At 37.7% G+C, this 14,837-nt stretch overlaps 1 protein-coding gene across 1 annotated transcript in view; it reads left to right on the forward strand.

Moving 5' to 3' along the window:
- LOC107732185 (gamma-aminobutyric acid receptor subunit alpha-3-like) overlaps positions 1-14,837 on the forward strand; it is a 146,253-nt gene that overhangs the window by 65,841 nt on the left and 65,575 nt on the right. Inside the window, exon 4 of the mRNA XM_016543460.1 lies at positions 920-987. Coding sequence (XP_016398946.1) covers positions 920-987 — 68 coding nt within the window. The remainder of the gene's footprint in view (positions 1-919; positions 988-14,837) is intronic.

Below are 14,837 nucleotides of genomic sequence, written 5' to 3' on the forward strand. Positions count from 1 at the left end.
CCCCACAAAGTATAGGCCACAGGACAAAAATAGCTGAATTTTTAAAAATGATAAAAAATAATTTTTACCCCCCTTCAAAAGTTTTTATACGCTTGATTCTTAATACTGTTTGTCATTACTTGGCTCATCCATGACTGTTTGTTGTTGTCGATTATGTTTTTTGATAGGTGTTCATGTTATAATTGTAAATGCTACATTTCAAATGTCAAAACAAATAAAAATATAGATAAACTAGATAAACCTTACTAATTGACTCAGCGGTTGGACAGTCTTCTAGCGGACCATAATAAAACCAAGTTAAAAATTTTACAGCTGATTATTTGTAGCACAATCTCTTAGCTTACCACATCTTCTGTAGGTGTTGAGACACATCTTGAATATGCTGTGTTATTTTACTGGCCATTAGTGGTGAATGGGGGTTATGCGCAACAAACTTCCATATTCTGCAAAACAGGACACATCGTTTCCAGTTCAGGTTTTTTGTATGTGCTTTGTTAAATATGGAGCTGTTTTACTCAGGATTCCTTCAGAGGAGATACCAAAGATGACCATAACCGATGCCCATCACATATGCAGATTGATATCTAAAAGTTGTTTTTATTTGTATTTTTATCACTAACATATTAAAATTGAATAAAACGGCGACAATAAAAACAACTAGGTTATTTAAAGTCCATAGGTTAACCTAAAACTCCATTGATATTGCCATCAGTTCATTCTGCTGTTAACACTTTCTCTGACAAGTGAATACGATGAGACCGGTTTTCAAGTTTCGACATACACCCCATTGTTGTCTTTACAGATTTCTAGCTTCAAAATGCATTTAATATTTATTTTACATAGTATTATATAATTATAACTATTACATAGTTAGTTCTGCTCTTATGCCTACTCTTTCTTTGTCTTTTTGTCCAATCAGAAAGTGTGACTGAGGTGAGGACAAACATCTATGTGACAAGCTTCGGACCAGTATCAGACACTGATATGGTATGTGCGTTCTTACTATTGCTTAATTTTTCAAAGTGTTTATACAAATTATCTTCACGCTTATTCGCTCACGTCAATATTGGTCTGTTCCTCAGATTTATTGCTTTTTTCATATAATGTATCATGCTTCAACCAGGTATGGTTACAAATAATTGGTGGCAGATTACCACATGAGAAAACTGAGATGTTTTCATTGCTGCTGAATTGAATTTAGAAAGATTTGTTTGTCAAAGGTGCCATAGAGGAAGACGTAGTACCGTCCTTTATTTCCTTTTGTCTCAGTGAATGTGTGAAGCTGTGTTCCTTTATGGGCTCATTTAAGAGAGGAGATAATTGGTTGCGAGGCTACATGGAGAAATGCATGCTTCTTAATCATACACACAATTGGCTCCGGTATGCAAGATGAATCACCACAGCCATGCGGCGGCACTTTGTATTTTGTCTAAAACATAATTTTCTAATAGTGAGAAGAAAACATCACAATCTGTCAAATTATACAGAGCATGAAACGATAGTCAAATTACACAGCAATAATAATCAAGGTTAATTTTAACATAATCAACCTATAAAGTTTATGCAAAAAAAAAATGCATTTCCAAATATGTCTTATGAATTGCTCCACTTAAAAAAGTAGAACTGCTGATCTGAAAGTCAAATTAGTATGAAGTTACACAATATCTGTTACACAGAGGACTGGAGGAAAGTTTATCACAGATTCTAAGTTGTATATACATAAAGTTTCTGCAGTCTGCAATAACAGCTCTTTTTCAATATGTTTGCGAATACAAAAACATAAATGTCACATTGCCCTACAGTAGGCCTATATACAGTATATTCTGTAGTGATACCAACCCAAAAAGTGGCTGTGAAGTACCCAGAAGACTCTAAAAACGCAAGCTTGCTATAATTGGCTGCTGTTGCGATAAGGAAAGACTCATTATCTTTGATCTATGCCTTGAAGTGAGAATATCACATTCTGCATGAGAGCCCTAGTATGCTGACTTATCTTCAACCTACTCTCTGCAATGGTGTCAAGACCAACTGAGAAGACAGAGGCACAACCAAAACCGTCAGTTTCAGGTTGGACAGTGAATTTGGTCATTAAACCCTGACAGCAGGTTCTAAATAGTTTGGCCCCTGCATCGTCATGCTATGACAGGAGATGTGGCCGTAACAAGCACAGCTGAAGAAATGCTTTCGGAAGGTGATGCACTGTGACCGTCTCACCTGCTACCTTGAGGATAAAGAAGGAAGTCCAGGACTTTTGCTCTCCAGCTAATGGGATCAAAAGTCAAGCATTGACACACACCAGTTCTGTCACCTGTTGGAATTCGGGTTCCTTACCATTGTCGCCTTCGGCTAGTTGGTGTTTAAAGGTACCCAGGCTCATACGTGCTAGGTAAAAACTTTAATTTTCGCACAATTCCTTGCACAATATTATGTTATGACTTCAAAATGATTTTAACATGATGCAAGATTTGAAAACTGATACTTCTGAACGTTATCATCACATATACATCTTGATATGTATTGGTTTTCTAATACAGTAGGTTTGCTCAATAGCTCACGCGATATGACGTTGCCCTTGTGAGGTGAAGCACTCCAGTACACATCCCATGAAACGTCTCTAGGTTACGTATGTAACCATGGTTCCCCGAGGGAAAACACGGCCAGGCGAGAGCGGAGCGTGCGCAGCGAGAACAGCTCGCAGTCATGACAATCAGCCCCCTCGAGAGCTGACCGTGCATGCTCCGCTCCCGCGCTCTGCCGGATGCGCTTTTATACTTTCTGGTGCTTACGTCACCCCGCTCGTGACGTCTCGCTGCTCCATTGGACTGATTTGACACGTGCTTCAGAACGCGGTCACGCAAGGGCGTTCCCAAAGCGAATCTCGTCGCAGCTCGAGTTCCTGAAGGGGAACTATGGTTTGACAAAACAGCTCAAACCCGTGTAGAAGGCAATTAAAATAGCACTATTGCATCAGCAAATGCATTTTTTTAATCACTTTTGCATTTGCTAACACTATCGAGTAGGTTTAGTGTTGGGTTTGGTGTAGTAGGTATGTTATTTTCCAACACGATAGAGCATTAACCTTTTAGCAACACTCCCCGGACATTTGAATTCTGAACCGCAGCAATACGTTCCTGAAGAAACTTAATAAAAACACCACAATACCTGCCTGTACACTGTAAAATCCAATTAGTAAACCTTACTTAAAAAAAGCATGCCAAATTGGGTTGTAGCACTCCCACTGTGTTCTCTGCTTTTGTGTGCATTAAACGTTGAATACACATTACTCTGAAATTGACAGCACTTCGTATGGACATAAAACACTTTGTTTAAGTTTCAAATGGCTGCGTAAGTGTCTAAAAAACTCAGCTTCAGTGCAGGGCTCAATGTACTCACATAACTGGCAGTGAAACGCAACTTTGGGTTTACTTGCTTGTCCGTCTGATTGAGAGTGCCAAACAGATAAGTGTACTTTTAGTGCATTAAAAGATTAATTATATGTGAGTCAGGAAAGCTATTGGAATTTACAGTGTACCAACGTAATAAAAACATGGCCTCAGTCACATATTGAACACATTTTACCAGCACTCACTGGACATTTCACTTTGAAAATGCTGCGAAACACGCACTAAGGTTCATAATATCGGTGACACAGAAACATTGCCACACGCATGTATATTCAATTAGCCTGGGTTGGTTTAAAGACACTTAATATTCAGGAATTTTTATTGATTTGACGTCATTGACACCATTGAGTGTGAATAGAACGTAAACTGAATTGAGCTGAATAATGACACTATTGTCTTCTGCAGAGCTGCTTTCTAGCTGAAACTGAACTTGTTTCATAATTGATGAACTTCGAAATGCTGACACTGCTATTGAACTGAATTGTGCTGAATAATGACATTATAGGCTTGTTAGAGCTGCTTTACAGCAGAATTTGAATTAGTCTTATAAATTTTGCATAATTGATTCTGGTACTGCTTTGAAACAATCTCAATTATATAAAGTGCTATAGAAATAAAAGTTACTTGACTTGACTTGACTTGAACCATCATCTTCTACTATGGAACTGCTACCAACACAGGCCACCACATCAACTCCCTCGACAGAATAAGTGCCTTCAATGGACTTCCCCAAAAACCCCTATCTACCCCTAGTCAAGTGCATCCTCATAGGCATCTGCAGAGGTGATGTCTTTTCAGGGACATTTTCATTGGAAGTCATTGGAAGTAGAGACAGCTAATATGAAGTATTATAAATAGTGGTGTTGTATTGAGGGTACAGTTTATTTGGTGAATCGTAACATAGACCTTGTTTGGTGGAAATGTGTAATTCCTTCATGCATAAAGAGAATGAGTAAATATTCATCTCTGAATGTGGCTATGCCATCACAAGAGTTATTTTCATTGTGCTGAAAATAACCGCCCATAATAAGTGATCTGCTGTCTCTATGTGACGTCTCATCAACCCCCCATGATTCCAAGTCATTGGGTTTGCATATGGGAACATCAGTGCTGAGTCTAACAACATCACAAGTCTAAAATGAAAGATTCACAGAAATCGATTTCTGAAAATACAGGCTTTGCGACAAGATTCTGTGGGGACTCAGGGAATCATAGAGAATGATCAGTCAGGTAGCAGAAGATAGCAGTGGTAAAAGATGCCTCAAGAGAAAACTGAAACAAAGTATAAAGTCAAAGCTTTTGCTGCTCTAGGCTATGATATGCGGTCACGGTCAATGGTCTTTGAGGTGGCCTGGCAATGTCACACTATACAGTACCTTGAGGAAGACTGGTCACACAGTGCATCGGCAGCCATAAGAGTGTTGTTACTAATGACTTGCCTCATGCAATATCGACCATTCATTAACCATCTGATCCATATTGCACACAAAACTGGCAAGACTAGTCCGAAAAGGCCTGCTCTGGTCTGATCTGACTGATTCTGTTCATTTCCTGAGAGTTAGTGTGTACAAATTTTCATCAGTCAACCAGAAAAAAAAGTTAGAAAAGTTATAGAAGTGTCAGTTCCAAACAACCAGGTCATTACTTCCACTGGAAGAGTGCCCTCTCAAAGAGTTTGTCAGATCATTATCCTCTTGGTAGAGTGTTCTAGCAGCTATTGGAGTTCTTGCCCCTTCATTATAGTGTCTTTAAGTTGTAGACACTTAAAGTCTGATGTTAGTATATCTGTATCCCCTATTAAAGGACACATGTCCAGTTTGTAGTGTTAGTCTTGTGATCTTTCATCACAGGTCTCAGCTGTAGGGGAATGAGCCCATGCTGTCTGCACCTGAGGTCAAAGTACAGGTGGTTCCTATAGTCTACAATTCTGATTGCCATCTTTTTATATTCACACACTAACTCAACCTAAAATGTGTGCCAGTATTTCTGGTTTATCCACATGTCCATTCTACGATGTCAGGTATAGTTCATTTATTTGTAACTGGACTTTCTCATTACTTGAAGATCTCTAGGGAAGCACTGCCCTGTGATATTTCAAAAATGCACAGCATCATAAGCATTTCTTAATGCACAATATGTAGTTATTTTGACATTGGCATTATTACCAAAATCAATTTTTTTTTTCCTGAGCTTGCATTTATGGAAACGTCTCAGCCTTTTTAGAGTTCATCTTTTGTCCTTCCTGAAGGCATTGTCAATGACTTACTTAATTTTCTTAAAGAAATTATTCTTTATCTATGCAAGATTAAGCTGGATAGAACCCATATATCAGATCAAAAGTGTTGTAGCATAATCTCTCAAGTTATGCATGAGATACTAGACATAGGTATCGGCTAGAACAAGCTAGCAACAAACTATTTGCTTTTTATAATCATGACTTTTTAGCAAAGTCATGATTATATTCACACTCTATTTAGGCTGTTTTGTCATGTTCCTTATTTTAATTTTAAGTAGTTCATGTCATGGTCCCAGTTTGCGTACTGAGAGCTGTTTCAACAGCTAGTGCAAATGTCAGATTTGCTTCAGATAATATCTGTTGTCAGGCTTTGTAGCAAATCTCTCATATGATCCTGTTCATGCTTATCCAGATTTGCCGCAGACTCATTGTTCACATCACTTTGTAGGGATTTGGCACCAGAGTGTGTCACAGAATTTGCACTCTTGTTCTGACTTCTCCTGTTTGGATGTGCTTCTTATATTACCTTAATACATTATTACATATAGCGAATATTACATTTCATCTATTGGCAGCACCCGGTTTTTGTTTGTATATGGGTGGTCTTAGATTTTATACTGCCACCTATCTTTTCTTTTTCTTTAGAGCTGTTTATCTGTTGTTTTGCTTCATCTATTTTTCTTCATATAATAATAATAATAATAATAATAATAGTGGGGGCACCACTATTTTAGCGCACTGGCAGCAATGCTTTCAGTCTTGGGATAAGAAATGTTAAACATTGTGTCAAATTTAAAAATAATTATTGAAGTAAACATTCTGTAATAACGAAAAAAGCAAGCAATAGTTTTACACATTCACTAATGAAAAACAAACTGTGTTTAATATATTAATACTTTGGAAAGCGGGACATTTTGGCCAAGAAACGCATTTGACAGAAGACTACAGAAGATTACTGAACTGAACATTCTTGTGATAATTTCATTGTGTGAAACTAATAAGGAAAAAATCATGCTGATGGCATCCTGAAGCTGTGTTCTTGGAATCAAAGAACTCAATGCATTTGATGCATTCATTATATTCTGACAAGCCTCAGTGTTAGTTGTCAGTTTATTACCTACTCTGCTCCATTTTCCAATTTCACAAGCATTACTGTGGTGTGATGACCGCATAAAAGGAATCTTTATTGCTTTTGCTTTTTCTTTTTTCTTTTTCCCAAATCATCCTCATCAAAAGGGACAAAAATAGCACAGTGTGAAAATTATTCTAAATATAGTATGCCATGGAACAGATGCATGGTCTTAAAAGTTCCTGGGGCAAAACGAGCATCTAGACTTCCTACCGGCCTAACATTAGTCCCATTATATCACCACAGCCTTGACCGAGTGCCTGAGCTGTCAGTCATGACATTACACTATTATGGAAGAAATGAGGGAAAGACATTAAGTGAAACAAGGTCAAGAAATAGCTTATGAGACCGGTAAAGAGCAGAGCACTTATGTGATGGCCTCATCTGCAGATACGACTACAGAAGCGCTTTTCTCTTTATGACGCTGTCCGTAAAGTCATTATCTCTAGGTTATTTCTGCAGTTTTAAGTATAGCAGATGTTGTCATCTTTTTCGTTTTAACCATTTTTCCTTTCACCTCCATCATCCTTCATGCAGTTTTCATATTTTTTTTTTTTTCAAATTTCTCCAACCGAGACTTTCAGCTTCTATTTTTGTTTCTGCCTAATGCTTCTTTTCCCACCTGTCTTGTGAAAGATTGCACTGCTCTGTCACATTTGTTTGCTTGTCCTCACTGTCATTGCCCATTCCTCCCTTTCTTTATATTGGGCTTCATCAGACAAGTCGTCTGTTTTGAAATTTAGGCCAGGCTAATCTGCCCCAGGTGATGTGTCGAGCCTTGTGCAAACTGAGGATGACATGGTTAGTCGGGGGCTTGTCCTGTAGCACAAAAAGTCCTCATCTCATTTCAAAACCTCCTTGTTCAGTGGGACTCAGGAAACCGTTGGTATCTGCCACAACTAACTCTGCTCTTAACTTTTCTTTCTAGGTAAAAAAGAGGTTTTTATTCATATATATTTGAAGACATTTAAGTCATTTTTATTACAACAGTTATCGATACATAATATTACAGTTATGGCTGTTGCAATTTGCTTAATGGCAAAAGTTATTTGTGTTCAAATACTCTCTTTTAAAGGATGTGCAATATTTATCGTCTGTGATAATATCGTAATTGTTGTTTTAACAATGTGCGAGCTGATATTATTGAGTATGCCACTCACTTTGCAAAAAACAAGCAAAAACGTTTTGAGAGTCCAAAAGCATTCACTGCGTGATGAAGCCTGTTAGAATGCAGTTAGAATGTCCCTATAATTCATGTTATGAAAGCAAACAATATCCCTGTATGGGTTTGTGTTTCATAAGATATGATATAGTTACATAATTTCACACAAGCAAGAGTGCCGTTTTCCTGAATATTAGTGCGTAAGCGTGAGCGCGATTGCAAATTAGATATTCATTTTATACAAGTTCAAAAAAACAAGAAGTTAATACTGAGTGAGTTACATTTTAGACCCAATATTACCTCTTTATTTCCAAATAGTTCCAAACAAAGCCAGATTAGAGCAACACACGTCTCAGAGCAACACTGTGGTGTTTTTTTTTTCCTGAATTAATCTGTTTTTGAACGAATCAACGATTCAATGATCCATTCATAAAGACAGCCAATGGCTTCGTTTCTAAATGAATCATCAATTTTGAATGAACTGTTTGAATGAATGATTCAATGAATCACTCATTAAGACAGGGACTTGCCACCACCTACTGGCGGTTTTAGTGTCCTATTTATTTATCCATGGCAGGTCTAAACCAGTCAAGGTACCAGCACAAAAACAAACTCAGCAAAATGTTGTTTAATTATCATTAATGAAAAGAAATCCCCCAAAATATATATATTTTTGTCAATATCGCACATCCCTACTCTCTTTAAAATTTGTGTTTTGCAATGATTGAACAATTACAAACATGACTCTGCCCATGAATGCAGTAGTGAATCAGGACAGACCTATCAGTAATGCCAACCAGTTCTAATAAAACCACTTTTTTTGGCTAATCATCACTGACATTATTCTGGCTACTGGTTAAAGTTAAGGGGAGAGAAGTTACTAAGAAACTACAGTTTTGACAAAACAGCTCAAACCTGCATATAAGGAAGTTAAAATAGCATGGTTGCATCAGTGAATGCATTTCTATCACTTTTGCATTTGCTAACACTATCGAGTATGTTTAGTGTTGGGTTTGGTGTAGGGGGTATGTTATTTTCCAACACGATAGAGCATTAACCTTTTAGCGACACTCCCCGGACATTTGAATGTACTTGTACCAACGTAATAAAAACGTGGCCATGGTCACATATTGAACACATGTTTTAGCACCACTCAGTGGAGATTTCTCTTTGAAACTGAGGTTTCAATAAGGTTCATAATATCAGTGTTGCAGAAACGTTGCCACAAGCACGTATTAAAGTGCTGTACCTTTGATTATACAGAACCTTTCGGCTAATCAAGTGTGCAGTGGCAACCTGGCACATTTCTGTTAGTTGATAACCTGAAACTACTGAAGCTTTGACCAAGGAGTCATAGTTCAAGGAGTCTGAGCAATGTGTGGCACTCCATTTCAAGTGATAAACCAGCCTAATTAAAATTCGGAAATTTTATACTGACCCTAATGTTTGCTGCAGCTCTTTTCATCAGATCAGCAGCATAGTGTCACCATCTGTCAAACTCAGAACGAAGCATAAAAAAACATCTGGTAAAATAGTCATGAAGCCATGACGTAGTCCATGTGCTGAAATACAGGTCTGTCAAAGCCATACTATTGCTTTGTGTGAGGAACAGAAGTCATGATTTAACAAAACTCTTTAAACATTAACATAATGCTAAGTCTTTTATTAATGTGTTGTGCTGCCGAGGTTGCTGTGTGTGTGCTGCTTGTATCAGTCACAGTGTGTCCTTGCTCAAGGGGAAGCAATAACCAAATTAGGACTCCAAGAAGGATCGGGTAGAATTTAAGTGAGATGTACAGCCATTGTTTACAAGATTTCAAAAATCATGTTCTTTATATAAATGTCCCAATCAAATGCTGAATATGTTATTTCAGTGTATAACAGTAACTCATTTTGCCCCTAGCATTTTTTTTTTAAGTAATTTGACAAGTCCATGTTAAGGCTGCTGTGATAAAATCTTCTCGGACAGTGCCTACAAGAGGACAATTTGCATCCTTAATGGGTGGCACCCATGAGCGCTGGTATTGTGTTTCCATAGCTACAAGTCGTTACGCCGGTTTACACAAATACATGCTGTGTAATTGCAAGGCAATGTAAGAATCTCAGTTTCTCAGTCTAGATATTCTCTCTCAGATTAGTTTATTACCATTACCCAATGTCGGATCTCTAATGAGCTTTCATATGGATGGGTGTGATAACGTTTTTGTTTGATTGCAATCAGGACTTTGAATTATGAGTGCTTCATGATCAAATAACATGCTCTGACTTTTCAATGTTGTAGGCTTATGAATGAGTACAACCTTGTCATTTCCCCTTGGTCCAGGAAAACACAATCACACACAAAAAAGTGAACTTTTTTTATGAATTCATATTAAATATTCTGCTATGTAACCAGTAAAGCACTGGACTCAGGATTTAATCAGACATGCCACACAATCAATAGCAATTATAAGTGGGGAGAATTTGACAGTTCACTAAGAAAGCTTGTTAGATGCTGAGGTAAGTAGGTCTTATTGAAATCACAGAATGAATACAACCGGCACCAGTTCATTTGGATCTGTGTTAGCTTTAATAATTACCATGATATTTTATTTTCTAATTCTCATTTTGAAGTGATTATCCTCATTGCCTTGTAATATAATAATAATATGGCAGGCATTATGTCTCTTAAAAAATAGCCTTTACCTGCCTCTTTGTGTTCACAGTCATGTTTGTGATTGGTATACAGTGATCTAAAAGGTGCTGTATGTAATTTGACCGTACTAAAGCATAAAAATGCCTTAATATGTTTGCAGATATTTAGGAAACATGCTAAGTTCAGATAATTGTTTCTCTGAAATACAATGCTACAGACAGTTATTCTACTTTGAAATATGATTCTGTGTCGGAATGATTCTGTGTCCCAAGAGTATTTCAGCACCCCGGGTTGCCAGTTGGTGGAAAACACAGCGTATTGCAGCTATGGAATCCAGGAAAATTAACTGGGTCAGAGATCACAGATTCTACACGACCTAAAAAGCTCCATAACCAGAGGAATGTGAAAACACGGATAAATCAACACATCAATGTACAGTGCAAGACTCGTTGTCTAACATTGTCGGCTGTGCTCGTTTCTTGTTGCATCTGGCAACCCATCTGAGCATCAAGTCTGCAGAAGAGGAGGGTGGGGAAACAACGCTCTCCAATATTTGGAGTTTGGAATGCAGTGCCCATTTTAACCACTAGCTGTCAATATTACAAACTGCATCTTTAATGCCAACATTTTTCAGATCCTAGACATATCTTGCCACCATTATTTATTTTTATTTTTATTTTTTTCCATTGGACAGCAGTAATGCCCTGTGCCACTATGAACTCCTGTTTCTCCTCCTGCTTTTTGAGCTAATGCTTTTTCGGGGTTTTGGCCTGGAACACAGTGTTGCCAAGTGTGTTTTGCTCAGCAGTCAAATGATGGAAAACCCAGAGTGGCAATGGCAGTAATGGATGAATGACAGCCAATCATGTACTGACCAGTCAGATTGCCAGCAGAAAAGAGAGAGCTTTGAAAATATGCATTAACAGAGAGGAAGAAAGACAGTCGGTATGAGTTCAGAAATCACATAACACAGTAAGTGAGAAACAGAGATGACACTGTATAGGGACAAGACAAAGGAAAATAACAGACAATCTTATTTGTCCCCATTACTCAATGGCCCATTTCTCTTTGTCTCCTCTGAATAGAGAGATTTCAGATCTCTCGCTGCTTTCAGTGTGAAAATTCTCTTTATTTTGGAAGGTGATTGTAACCAGTACCGGCGCTTGGTTGTCTGCAATATGTGCAGGTCATTTTGAAATAATCAGCAATCAGGCTGATGAGACAGGCTGTTTGATTTTCCTTTTCTTTGTGTGGTTGCTTTCATTATTGTATCTGTTCAATAATCAGAGCGATGCATGAATGTGAATAACACACAAAAGGCTTTAAGGCAGGAAACTGGTGGAGGGTTTCAAAACAGTTGTATTGTGCATGAATCTTTAGCATTGTTAAAATGTCCTTTTTGGCAGACATCACTTACTTCTTTCTCTCTTAAAAAAATTAAATAAATCTTTTCATGCTGACTTCAAGGTTACATTTCTATATGCATATAGTTATGACGTGAGTCATGTGAAAGGACTTAAGCCTACATAATACTATCCTTGATAATACTATGTTTCTAAAATAGATGAATAAAAGAAAAACTTCACATTCTTGAGACTGACACGGAATTCACTGTTTGATGCTGGTGGTCGCTTGTAGTCTTGAAGCTTTACATCTGCTTGGGAAACAAAGAAATGTTGCAGCCACTTTGATGAAATGCTTTTCACCAGAGCTGCTGGCATAAGAGCTGCTCCAATCTTATATAGCAGCAGGGAATTAGAAGCCACAGATTATATTTCAGACCACTCTTTTGTGACATGACCATCTATAAGTAACGCACACTGCAGGAGACCCAATACACAAAAGCAGCTCCTAATGAAAAAAGAAACTGTTTCAAATGATACAGCACAACAGTTGTGTTATCCTTCCACAGTAAATGTTAAATGAAAGCCTATAATGTAATCTCATTCATAGTTACACATTTAAAAGGTATAATGTTTTATAGGTACTTTAAAGATTAGACCACTATCCGTTTTATACGATGCATTATAAGACATTCTGAATGCGTATAAATCTTCACAAAAAAAAGTGTTACCACGTTTTTCAGAAATATAGCAATGCAACCCTTAAATCCCAGATTTCACACCCTTTGATTTCTCCTCACTTTTAAGTAAAATCTCCATTTGATTGCTTAAGTGGATTAAAGAGGTTGGCTGAATTGAAGTGAATTAAACAGATCATTAGATTGATCGCTTCGTTGGACGCTGTTCCACTCAGAAAACAGTACAAAACTCTCAGCTGTTTGCCTGTTGTCTCTGGGCGGTCTCCAAGCAACAGCATGTCTGCTGCTTGCCTTTTGAGCATCTAAGCGCATTTAAGGTGAGCATTTTTTTTTTTCTAGCACAATTTGTGCAGTAGCTTGCGTCCCACTAGTTGGCACCACGCTTGCCCATGTCAGACATTCTTGTAGAGCCTGTGCCCTGCAGATAAGCGCTGCGATGTAGATGACTTCACAGTTTGCACAAACTGGCTAGCAGCTCAGTGGCTCGGATCATCCTCTTCTGCTGCTTAGACAAAGATATTCAAAGTAGCTTCAATTAGGAGCCTTGTGGTCTCAAATATAACTTGAATGCCGTTCTGTGAGAGTTTAAGAGCATTTCTAATTATCAAAATGTTAAAAATAATACCTATCGAGTATTAAATGGACATCATGATTGGTTAAATAGTTTTAATAATTAACCATATTAATTTTCAGTAGACCAGAATATACTAACAGATGCCTCATTATGGGAAATCAGTGATTCATTCATTGCAGGAACCTTCAGCAACAACTTGAATCTCATAAAATGCAGATTAAGATTGTTAAATTAAATTAAATTAAGTCCTGAAATGGAATAAAACATTAAAAGGGAACTGCAGCATAAATATTCAGTCGTCTTATAAATCTTTCTCAAACCATCTGAGGGTTTATTTCGTTTTTTTCTGGTAGAAAATGGACGTTTTTTTCCCCCATCATCCCACTGAAGAGGAGCTCAAGTGGTTACATTGTCCTCTCGGCTCTCAATGCTGCTGTAGGGATAAAAACTCAACCCCCATTTTCACTTCTCACTTAGGTTTTTTTTTTCTCCGTTTGAAGTACCTTAGCATTATCAACACCTTTCTTTTGGGGTTGACAAATCCCAACACTCCATCTCATAGCTCATTAGCTCAACACGTTATGCCACAACCCAACGACCACCATATTTGAGTCTGTCAGGCGCTTGTTGCTGGAGTGTCTTCAGTAGCATTAGGCCTATATGTAGAAGTCACTTCTCCTGGGGTTTCCCTCTTTTCAGTTATTCTTCTATTGCTGAAAAGTAGGTCACAACCCAGTGCCCCAGCAGGGCAAGTGTTAGAAAAGCCCAGAACAAATTTTTTTTTCTTCTCTTGTGTGACCTTGCATGGATTGGCCAGACCTCTGCACAGAAGTTTTGATCTTTAAATTAATCATATTTTGACAATATGCTTCTACTGTTTTTTTCTTTGGAGAACTGCTCATGTGCTTTCATACTGAATTAGAAGAGCATGTTAGCTCACTTACTGTATGTCTTATATTCAATGAATGTGTATTATGAAATTAGTCCTTTAGAGACAGCACATACATGCGGGAAAAAAGGTGATCAGGGTCTTATGGATATTGCGTTGTGGATAATGATAATGTCACATCTTACTTTCGGGTCAAAAATTTGCACAAAACGTTAACGTATATTATTCTTGATTAAACGACTGGCGATGTTATTGTTCATCTTTTGTTCTTTCACTTTTTTCTTTTGAGTCTCCATCGGGCTTCTTCTGCCATAATTAACACATTCCATGTGCTATAATTAATACAGATGACTTAAAAGGGATCAAGTAAATTCTTAAGAGTGTGGAAAGGGCTGTGGGAAAAGCAGAAACAGAACGAGGAGAACTGTAATTAAACGGCTGTAGAAAGGCCACTGAAACAGGGTTTTAAAATTTCACAATTAATGGAATGGCTGAAAACTTCATTGCAAGTCATGTTTCTGGTAAGTCACATGCTCTCCGTTGTTTGTGTTCTCAGGGTTGTTATTCTCCACTGGGGAGACTTTGGCAATGAAATAGTACAAATATTTGAAAGGGATGTTTCAGGTTTCAAGTACAAGTCAAATGCTATGCATAACATCACAGACATGCTGTTGATTTCCTCAGAAAATGACTTCAACTTGTCACTCAGTATGCAAAAATAAGAACAGTAAGTGCATATGGGGAAAATGAAAGCAAAAATGTGAAGC

The sequence above is a fragment of the Sinocyclocheilus rhinocerous genome, unplaced genomic scaffold (genome assembly GCF_001515625.1).
Source record: "Sinocyclocheilus rhinocerous isolate Xijiao unplaced genomic scaffold, SAMN03320098_v1.1 scaffold2564, whole genome shotgun sequence".
NCBI classification, from domain to species: Eukaryota; Metazoa; Chordata; class Actinopteri; order Cypriniformes; family Cyprinidae; genus Sinocyclocheilus; species Sinocyclocheilus rhinocerous.